Source organism: Morone saxatilis, unplaced genomic scaffold (genome assembly GCF_004916995.1).
Source record: "Morone saxatilis isolate NCDOM2014 unplaced genomic scaffold, NCSU_SB_2.0 Contig19, whole genome shotgun sequence".
Lineage (NCBI taxonomy): Eukaryota > Metazoa > Chordata > Actinopteri > Moronidae > Morone > Morone saxatilis.
In genome coordinates, this window is record NW_023339751.1 from 10,165,641 (window position 1) to 10,176,094 (window position 10,454).

General features: G+C 40.8%; 2 protein-coding genes across 6 annotated transcripts in view; one reads left to right on the top strand and one right to left on the bottom strand.

The window, feature by feature from the left end:
• The window catches only part of LOC118329465 (Kv channel-interacting protein 2-like), an 88,709-nt gene extending 81,650 nt beyond the window's left edge, over positions 1 to 7,059 (top strand). For 3 of the 5 annotated variants that reach the window (XM_035663669.1, XM_035663668.1, XM_035663671.1), the window contains exons 2-8: positions 2,454 to 2,578; positions 2,777 to 2,846; positions 3,269 to 3,339; positions 3,538 to 3,645; positions 4,213 to 4,317; positions 4,487 to 4,549; positions 4,894 to 7,059. In XM_035663669.1, coding sequence (XP_035519562.1) covers positions 2,454 to 2,578; positions 2,777 to 2,846; positions 3,269 to 3,339; positions 3,538 to 3,645; positions 4,213 to 4,317; positions 4,487 to 4,549; positions 4,894 to 4,941 — 590 coding nt within the window. In that variant the 3' untranslated portion in view covers positions 4,942 to 7,059. Of the gene's footprint in view, positions 1 to 1,434; positions 1,594 to 2,447; positions 2,579 to 2,776; positions 2,847 to 3,268; positions 3,340 to 3,537; positions 3,646 to 4,212; positions 4,318 to 4,486; positions 4,550 to 4,893 lie in introns of all 5 variants that reach the window. The other 2 variants (XM_035663667.1, XM_035663670.1) reach the window with 2 other exon arrangements.
• A 31-nt stretch (positions 7,060 to 7,090) lies between these two features.
• Positions 7,091 to 10,454, bottom strand: part of LOC118329466 (cytochrome c oxidase assembly protein COX15 homolog) — a 4,379-nt gene continuing 1,015 nt past the window's right edge. The window contains exons 2-9 of the mRNA XM_035663672.1: positions 10,227 to 10,414; positions 10,015 to 10,137; positions 9,359 to 9,545; positions 8,993 to 9,160; positions 8,771 to 8,852; positions 8,327 to 8,481; positions 8,075 to 8,188; positions 7,091 to 7,991 (exon numbers count right to left, since the gene is read on the bottom strand). Of these exons, the coding sequence (XP_035519565.1) occupies positions 7,860 to 7,991; positions 8,075 to 8,188; positions 8,327 to 8,481; positions 8,771 to 8,852; positions 8,993 to 9,160; positions 9,359 to 9,545; positions 10,015 to 10,137; positions 10,227 to 10,414 (1,149 nt within the window). The 3' untranslated portion in view covers positions 7,091 to 7,859. The remainder of the gene's footprint in view (positions 7,992 to 8,074; positions 8,189 to 8,326; positions 8,482 to 8,770; positions 8,853 to 8,992; positions 9,161 to 9,358; positions 9,546 to 10,014; positions 10,138 to 10,226; positions 10,415 to 10,454) is intronic.

The following is a 10,454-nucleotide window of genomic DNA, read 5'->3' on the forward strand; positions in this document are numbered from 1 at the left end:
TCACAGTCCATTCAGTAGCTGTTCTGGAGCTTTAGATCACATGATCCTCCTCAGCAGATGGAGTTACCCAGCTGTCATGAAATTGTTTACTCTCCTTCAAGGACTTCTCATCCATATTGAGTGTCTTGACGCTGGAAACAGTAATTGACAAAACAGTGTCACCTCAAGGTCTATCTAGTAGATTAGTCCATTAAGTAACAATTAGCTTCACCTCAACCAGTTACAACATTAAAATGCAGCATCCACCACTGCTCAGAAATGCACTGTGATTACTTTGCTATCAGACATACCTAAGGACTTTTTATATTTGTTGCATAAAGGCAAAGACCAGAAATGGTGAACAATGAAAGGAAATGTATTCCAGGTGTGCCTACAAACCACTACAGTTAGTGTCCTGCGTCCTACTTCAAAAGCGCTCTGATTAATCTTTGTATCTTTGACTGTTGTGGTAAAAGTATCTTTGGGTCCACGTGGAAAACGATAATGTACTTAACTACAGAGACAGAAAGACCCTGGGGCAGAGGGCTGGGCCTGCGCTTGACGGTTAGATGTATTAATCTGGTATTCATTGGACAATGCGTTCTGCCTGCTCTGGCTCCAAATGACGCCAGAGCCTCGGGTCAGGGGGTGCCAGAGTCCCTAACGCTCCATGGAGCAGGGAGACAACAGGGTGACACATCACAGACACTAGAGAGTCATTGGAGCTGTTGTCTTGTGGTTTTCACCCCATCATGGCCTTCATATCTCAGACTGCTGGAGTCCTGCTTAAAGGGGTGAAGGAACTGTTACCATGGAAACTAAGAGGCAAGAGTAAGTATGTGGGTTCATGTGTGCGAATGTGTTTTACTTCCTATAAGACTGTCATTATCGTTAAACACGACAAGACAGACGAGTGTGTTTGCTTTGAGATGAACCGACACTGCGGTGGTAGACAGGATGGGCTCTGGTTGAGGCGGTTTTGCTATGCATTTGTCTGGCAAATTATATTCTGCTGTGAAGTGAAATTAAGCCCTAGTTTAAGCTGATTGTGAATTAAAACTGAAAAATGTTTGACTTGTGCTTTGAATCTATACTCTCTGCTGGTTTTTCATACAGTTTGCTGAATTTGGCATTGTGATATGAGAGCCAGTCTGATGAGGGCAACTCTGTGTTTCTAGGAGTCATGCTGTGTTGCTGTAGTGTGGCAATATCTACTGTTTGTGGTACTCGTGGTCTCCCATCACTAAGCCAGGTCAGCAGGCAATTAGCAATTTGACTAAACGGCATGTCTGTTGTTGCATCTGTCCATTGCATGGAGCCTGTTTTTGGTTTTACAGGAATTTGTGCATGTGTGTGTGTGTGTGTGTGTGTGTGTGTGTGTGAAAACAGAATTAAATTTGCAGACTTGTGTGTGTGTGCGTATCTAACCTTTTGTGCTATGGTTGGTGATTGCAGGTAATCCTTCGAACAGCCAAAGTAAAAAAACCATAAAGCAGCGATTCCTCAAGCTGCTGCCATGCTGCAAGCCCTCGGCTGCCCCCTCAATCAGTCAAAGCAAGTGCTACCTTACTCTCTCTACATCTCTACCTCCTTCCATGTGTCCGGCCTCTTTAGTGAACTGAGAAGATTCATACAGACACTTGTGCGGATGCAGTCATGTACACACAGCCACAGAGACAATCAGTGTACACATAAACCCACATACAGTTACACAGAAACTCACGCAACTCCAAAACACTCTGGTATTGTTGCTGCTAATGGGTCAAACCTCGAAATTTGTTATTTGAAGCAAGTTATTTTCTCGTGGGCAATGTAAAGTGTGTGTGTGTGTGTGTGTGTGTGTGTGTGTATGTGTGTACTTTACTCAGTTAACGTACCAGGCAGATAGAGATTAAAGTTAGATAAAAGCTAGTAGGTTCTAGAGGTCTAAGAACTTAGAATAATTGACATATTCTATGAGTTGAGTTATTTGTGGAGAAACAGATGGAATGAGAATGAGGTGAGGAATATCTGTTAGTGGCTGCGTCTCATACCTTTTTGCCTCTCTTCTACCATCTTTATTCATGTTGTTCAATGTCTTCTCCTGCTTCCTCAGTAAAGGGGTCTCCCCAGCTTCTTTACTGTACTTGACCTTGAGTTTACAGACAAGAAATTCAATCATTTTATAGAATTATTACTGACTATGTTTTGCTTTGTGATATGAATTACTGTAGCTTATGCTGGAACAAAGATGTTAGAAATCGCTTGACATAGTAATCTCACAATTATGTATAGAAAATTGCATTCACTCATGTTTTGATTGAGTGAAATAATAAAATAATGATCAACACTGAAGTGAAGACTTATGTATGATGAGCTCAATATCAGTTTGATGACTTCATTACAATATGTTGGCCAGACCATGGCTGGTCTGGAGGTTGGTGTTGGTGTAGTGACAATAAATACTGATCAACACTGGTCTCTCCCTCACACAGACAGCGTGGAAGATGACTTTGAGCTATCCACTGTGTGTCATCGCCCTGAAAGCATGGACAAGCTGCAGGAGCAGACTAAGTTCACCAAGAAGGAGCTGCAAGTCCTCTACAGGGGCTTCAAAAATGTAGGTCTGGCTGAAGAAGAGAGTGAGAAGGCAGGGGGGAATCAACAAATAAACTTAAAAAATCTGGTTCTAGCTACATCATTATGGGAGTTAAGAGCAGTATCAGTCTGGCGAGAGCTGAAGTTACCACATAGTTCTTTATATATTCTGTGTTAGATGGGAACTAATGAGCTTTCTCAATTCACATTTGTATCGCAGGAGTGTCCAAGTGGTGTGGTGAATGAGGAGAACTTTAAGACCATTTACTCCCAGTTCTTTCCGCAGGGAGGTGAGTTGTCAGCTCCCACCTCTAAACCTGAAGAGCTCCAACTGTGTCCATAATACTTTCATTTACACTATTCTTTCTATCTGCATTCAATTAATAAATTGCAGATAAAAGTGTAAATAAACTAATTTATTTGATTCTGTAGAGGTACAAATGGAGTGTTTTAATCATCACAAAGAAATTGACTTAATTAACTCATTATAAATCTGCTCTGCTGAACTATAGTCCATGCACTGCAAAGAGGCGAGGTCATTTTTCATTTCATGGTATTTAGGTTGATGAAATGTTAACCACCCGCCTCCAGTTGTATTTGAAATTATTCTTATATCTTGGCTATATTTAGCTTGCTGCTAATCCTAGCTGTTCAAAGACTTCGTTTCATGTGTTGAGGGTGCATGAGTTACTGTAAGTCTCTACCTTTGCAGATTCGAGTATGTATGCACACTTCCTGTTTGAAGCTTTCGACACTAACAAGAACGGCTCAGTTAGTTTTGAGGTGAGCTCTATTCTTATATCGGTTTCCTTTTAGAGTTAAAAGCAAATATTTGCCCCAGTGAAACTTGCCACTCTGGCTGTATCCACACATATTCTCTTCTCAGAGATTAGTGCTGTGATAAAGATTTGACTTCATTTACCGTGTCAAGATTTAAGTAATGCCAAAACAATACAGTAAACTGTTCCCCTTCTATCTCAGGACTTTGTATTTGGCCTATCTATCATCCTGAGAGGGACCATTAATGACCGGTTAAACTGGGCGTTTAACCTCTATGACTTGAACAAGGACGGCTGCATCACCAAAGAGGTAATACATGCACACGTTAGCCTGTTTTTTGGGTGCTTTAGATTACTTGCTGTCATGGCTCCTAAGCAGGGCTATAGCTATACTAATGGGGACTACAAGGCCATGTCCTCTGTATTTTGGGGGATGTGGATCTGTTATGTACATTTCAATTTTGGTGGAAATCAGGCGTGGACATTGTCTGCCAGGATATTGATTACTGACTGCATCAACTTTTATCTTTAAATTTAGAACTTGACTCTAGTACGTCAGACCGTGTGGTGTATATGGCTGCATTTAACCATAATAAAGCCAAATTCTTTTCAGGTGTGACTGAAAGAAAATTGTCACAATATAATAATTAATATAATATTTTAAAATTAAGTGTATAATAAAAATTACTCTAGTTGTTCGTTTTTTTAATCAAACAAGGCAATAAACTATAACAACTACTTAATATACAAATAAATCTTGTTTGCTTGTTCGCTGTACTTTTGGAAACCTGGTCATGGTCCAGCTTTGAAGTGATTTTTTGTTGTTGTTGTCCAACAATTTCAATAATATGTCTCCCTTTTGTACTTTACTTTCCAGGAGATGTTGGACATCATGAAGTCAATCTATGACATGATGGGGAAGTACACATACCCCACTATGCAGGACGATGCTCCAAGAGAACATGTGGAGAGCTTCTTCCAGGTCAAACAGCCTGTACCTTCTATTAATCCCTCATTCTATGATTGTTTGACCACATAAATATTACTGATAGAGATATTTTTCTGTAAAAGAAGATAATGCAAAATTATTGAACATACAAAAGTTATTCAGTGAATAAATCTTTGGCTGCCTTTTTCTTTTCTTTTTTCAGAAAATGGACCGGAATAAAGATGGGGTGGTCACCGTAGAGGAGTTCATCGAGTCATGCAAAAAGGTACGGCAGAAAACTGGATTTTCAAGTCTTAAAAGAAGCATGTGACTCCTCGTAAAGCCTTACCTTGTCGTTTTGCAGGGTCTGTTTATGTACGGATTAAACAAATTAGATATAACATAATTATTAATGAGCTTTAGAGGTGCTGGTAGCTCTATGTTTTAACTTTGGACAAAGCTAAGCCTATTGTCTCCTGGTTCTAGCTAAAATCTTCTAATGTAATTCTTGACAAATTACATGACAATTCTTGTCATTTAATTCCTCACTTTCCCTTGTGTGAATCATTTGGGTAACAAATAAGGAGGAATGACACTCCCTCCTTATCCAAACCTCTTGTCTCTGTCTAGGATGAAAACATCATGCAGTCCATGCAGCTGTTTGACAACGTCATCTAAGAATCTGGACCAGAAAGTATGCTGGCACCAGGGAGGGGAGTGTGTGTGTAAGAGGAATTGGGATTGAAAAGTGAGACAGAGTTTGTGAATGTGTGTGTGCGTGTGGCCGTCTTCTGACTTGCAAGCTTGTGCTTGTGTGTCTGTTGAGAGCTGTGATTCCCGAGGGCGCTGAGAGGCCCTCTCCCTCGTCCTGGACACCCAGTGACATTTCTCCACGCAACAATGGAGTTGCCCCAACTCTTCATCATGCAGAATCTTAGTTTTACACCAGAGACACAAAGAAAGAAGGCAAGCAGCGGTCTCATAGGCACTGGCACACACAAGACCCCCCACTTTTTTATTTGAACTTTATTTATTACTATTACTTATGGAGGAACTATGTCAGCCTGTAATGGCTCAACTCAGAGGAACAAAGCTGTCCCCAAACCTTTGTTTTAAGATCACTTTTTCCCTTTTCCCTGTGATGGCTGAGATTTGGATTTATGAATCTGATCCTGCCTTTGTGCATGTGGGTAACACCTCCCTGAAGCCGCAAGACTGCTCATGCCCCGGCCATAAAAATAGAAATAAGTCTATCACCATCTGGTGGACGAGAGAGAGAAAGACACTTCCTGAGGAAACAACTGACAATTTGGAGTTCCAAATGATCAAGTTTTATGGAGGTTCAAACGTGTTGTTTTCGATGAGGAGCTGATTTCAGTATCGCATGATGATGTCACTAATATCCAATTATGTATTTACAGAGATACTCCAAAGTCTGCTTGTCTGTCTGCTGTTCCTAGTCATTCACAGGTGCCTCACCCTTTGTGTATGTGTGTGCATGTGTAACATAAAGAGATGTCATCCATCTTACCTATGTAAGACTGTAATGGGATAACACCCACCTCCATTTATGGGATTCTGGTAGAATAATTCCCGGCCTTCCAAACTATCACAGTCCTAGTCGTAGGTGTCTAATGACTGTTGTACATTTTCTAGCATTCCCAGTGGTGTGATACTAGGCGGTACAACGTGGTGATGGCACTATAATTGACAAGCTGTTTTAACCATCCCAGCTTCCCTCAACACAGGACTGGCATACCACAGTCGTACTAGTCTATCAGTACACATCCAAGGGGAATTTATTAGATTGCAGATTGTATTTGTGAACTTCTTGTAATCTGAAATGTCATGTGGTTGTAGCAGGTTCTACCACTTCAAAAAAAATATCTCAAAACCCTTGTTGCATTCAATTAGGCTCATTCAATTTCAAAGAGGCATAGTATGTGTGTGTACTGTTAGTGAGAGAGACATGGTTCAATAACAGTTTCTTTCCTCCCCCCTCCCTCCTCCCAGACCTAACCCAGACCAGCCCACCCATCCCCATTCCATATTCTCCCTCTCTCTGTAACACCAAAGAGAAGATATAAATTAGAGGTATGTAAAGCCACCCTAAGTTAAGACAAAAAGCCCACCCGTGGGTGAAGAGAGAGGGAGATGCTGTGTAGTAAGAAAGGCAAGGGGCAATCAGAGGTAAAATGGCAATGTGGTTCACCTGCACACTGTCAGGACCGAAGTGTAGCTAACCCAAATGTTAGGCTCTGATGAATTAATTCTTTTTATGAGAATTTACAACCACTTATTAAATTGCTTCTTTTCAAAGTTAACCTACTCTTAAATATAAGATGGTGTAAGTAGAAAAGGCACTCAAGCTGTAATTAAATAGGCTGTGGTGTCTTTTAAATGCAGAAAGACTAACATGGAATAGCAATAATGTTCTCAATCACTTATCAGCACCTTTCCACTTATCCAACCTCTCATTCCTCTCAGAGCTCAGTACACTCAGTAAGGGTACACCAAGACCCTGATGAAAATATGCACTTACCCACCCTGCAATTTGTTTTTTTTCTATTCTGCAATTTTTATTTTCTGTGGGAAAAAAGTGGTTTGGCTCTGATCGTTCCTTGCCAACAGTCTGTTACTTCCATTCCTGACCACAAGTAAAACCTGTCTATACCCGCATGTACTGTGTCTAGAACAATGAAAACCTACTAACCCGTTGTACTGACTGTCTAGTTAGCTAGCCTCAACTGGTTGCATTACATATTCAAAATGTATATTTTGTACAGAGACAATAAAAATCACGGTTACTATGCAAAATGGACTTGAGTTTGAATTTTAATTTTTTTTTATTAAAATAAGACAGTGCTTTCTGTTTTACATTTCTATAAATACAGTACAAAGCAACAATCAAGAATCCACATTTTTCTACCTTATAAGTAATCACAAAGTCAGCAAGAAATTGATAATAACTTAAATATACATAATTATACATACAATCCCAACAGCCACATCTGATTCAACTAACAGGCAGTGTATGGATAGTCATAAGGCTACAGGTCAGCAATCACCTTTGCTAGCAAGCAAATTTTCATTGAAAACATTCTGTTAAAACTGCACATAAACAAAAACAGTAATTCAGTCTCACGTCTTAGTTTAATGTACTCCTGCAGAATTCTGGCTGCAAACCAAATATGTGTAATCTTCACTGGAAATCCTGTTGCTGTGTCATTAAAGCTGGATAGAAACTTCAAATGTGCTTGTTTTTGCTTTTGCATGTCTTCGTTAAATTCTTTGCAAAACAAAACACCTCACGCTACGTTGTCACCTTCTTATGACAACATGCATCCACTCATAACACCCCTGCTATAATGCGATTATTCAGTGTCACCACATGAAGATTACTTAGCAGCACCACAGGACTGATTCAGCATATGCATACAAGTCCAGTGTTAAATCAACAAAATTTCTCATTTTTTAACGCCTCAATTTTTTTACTCTTCTTCTCTGAAAACCTTGTTCACAATGACACTGCTGACTCTTAGAGGCATGAGGTGTGGCTAGTAGGGATTAGATTTGTCCATAAGAGTAGCGGGCATTTACTTGGGCATCTTGCGGAGCTCTGCCAGAACCCAAATGGCCAGTGACAGAAGAGCGACAGAGCCAGACTGGTGAGTTGCTGCCAGTGGAGTGGGGACATACAGTAACAGGGTGCTGATACCGAGGGCGACCTGCAGAGCACAAATACAGAATTTGATTACATCGAAGAGTAATAGACTGGGTCTACACGTTTCTGGGCTGACTGAAAGCCTACCTGTCCATAGGCCATTGCTGTGAGGAGGCTGATTGCAATCTTAGCCCTCCTGGGCAGCACCATCCTCCTTGAGAACAGATACAGGCCTGTAATCGCGGTCAAAGAGGAAATCGCCTGGAAAAAGAGAATTACAGAAGACCATCAACCTACTTACCTGCTGCTGGGGTTCAAATAATCTTTTACTTCAATTAAAATGTTGAAATGTTGAAATGTTGCCCACAAGGTGAATTCTGTTTAGAAATAATAACATACCAAAATCCTGTGGTCGAACTGCACAGTCGTGGGATTTTCAAAGAAGTTCTTAAGGGTAGGCGAGAATGCCAACAGGTCATCAGGTATCCATCGTTCTCCCATCTTAGGGAAGGAGTTATACACGAGCCCAGCATCCAAACCAGCAACAAAAGCACCTGTGGAAAAGCATATGTATAGATCACATTCTTATTCACCTTATCTTAACAGTCTGCAACATTAGATTTCACACATTAAATTTAAATGTCCACGTATTTACCTTAATTTTGCGTGTTTTTTTTTTTAAATATCCCCTTCGACTTTTTAAATATTCTCTACAGTAAACTGTACTGTATTGTATTACCTTAGCTTAAAATATGAAAACTGTAGCCAAGAATCTATTTGCATCCCCAAAGAGGCTTGAAACTAAAAGCACCCGTATCACATTCACATCAGATCAAACATTACCTGAGAGAGCAGTGAGGAAGACGAGTCCACCGGTACCCTTGGCAAACCTCCTAAGTTGCAGGAGACGTTTGGTTTCTGTCAGCTGTGAAAGAGGTGCCACCGTAAATAAAATAACCCCAAAACACAACAAACAAACTGCGTGACATTTTCCCACACAGACCAAGGATAAAGCTGTATTAATTCTGGTGTAGATAGAAACTATAATGGGTGTGGACACTATACCTTGTACGCAGGCAGCAGCAGAGTAAGCCCCGTCCAGAGACTGGCGCAGTAGAGCAACAAGGCAGAACCAAGGTGAGCACTCAGACGATACTGGCTGACCCGCGGGATGTCGTGAGACTCTGGCTTCTCCTCCAGACCGCTCTTTACCATGTACCACCCCAGAAGGCCCTGGAAGGACACACACAATGATACAGTCATCCATGTGTTTTTTTACATTAATTTGACATCCATACAACTTCACTACAAACTTCACAAAACTCATAATGACAAATTAAACAGTGCACCCAACCTACTCTAACACTAACAGTTAGGCAAAGATTAACTTCTATGGTCCTCTCCTATCACCACAGCCTTCTTGAGTTTTACCTGGAAGAAGACAAATCCGCAAAGCCCCAGCACTTTTCCCTTCATGGAGCGATTAAAGTATCCTTTCCTCCAGAAGTAAACGGTGGGGAGGATATACGCAAGTCCAACCAGCCGACCCCACATCCGATGGCCCCACTCCATGAAGAAGATAAACTTAAACTCTGGCAGAGTCATGTCATGGTTCATTCTGGGAAAACAATGGATAATTCATCTTTAAATTAAAGACCCAACCCCAAATTTGTGTACTACATAACACTGAGGTATATTCAATGACATAACTGTGAAAGCTGTGTTTTCAAATGGTAAAACTGTGCAGTTTGTATTCAGTGTTAGAACCACTGCTGATGTGAAAAAAAAAACATTGAAAACATTGCAGAATATATAAATATGAATACTGTGATTATTTTGACAGATATTGTGATTGCGATATGATCCACAATTAGTGTGAATGATTGTCACACAAAACACATAAAACGATTAAAATCATGTCGATTTGTTGTGATCTGACCAAAGAAACACATTGTCTTACATCTGGAGAACAAGATTTATGAATTAAAAGACGTATCAAGAGGGTTTCAAACTTCCAAACTTGGGGTGCCTTTAAAACTGTGCAAATGTGTGTCTTTATGAGGTAAACAGAAAATATGTTGCCTTACATTTTAAATTCAGGAAACTGCTGGTACTTGGAAAACTCAGCCTCCCACTCTGCTTGTGACTGAGGTGGCTTCATCTCTCTTACCAGATGCCAGTCAACCATGGAAAGCCCAGATTCTGTGAGCCTGATTGAAACAAATTCACATATACAGTAAGTGCCAATACAAGAAGGAGTATTATATTCACAGACATATAGCTTTAAAGTCACCTTTACCTTGTGACACCACCCAAGACAATAGCCCCAACCACCAGCCCGCTGCAGCCGAGTAACCAGCGACCCACTATGCGATTTGTGGCTGCGTTGGGGACAGTAGCTGCTGCCGGTGCGGAGGAGGCCCCAGCCTCAGCTGTGATGGTGCTCTGACCTCTCTTCACGAGCCATTGTCGTAGCTGTGGACTCCGCTGAAGTTGTAAATAAAGAAGAGAGAAGACTTGAAATGAC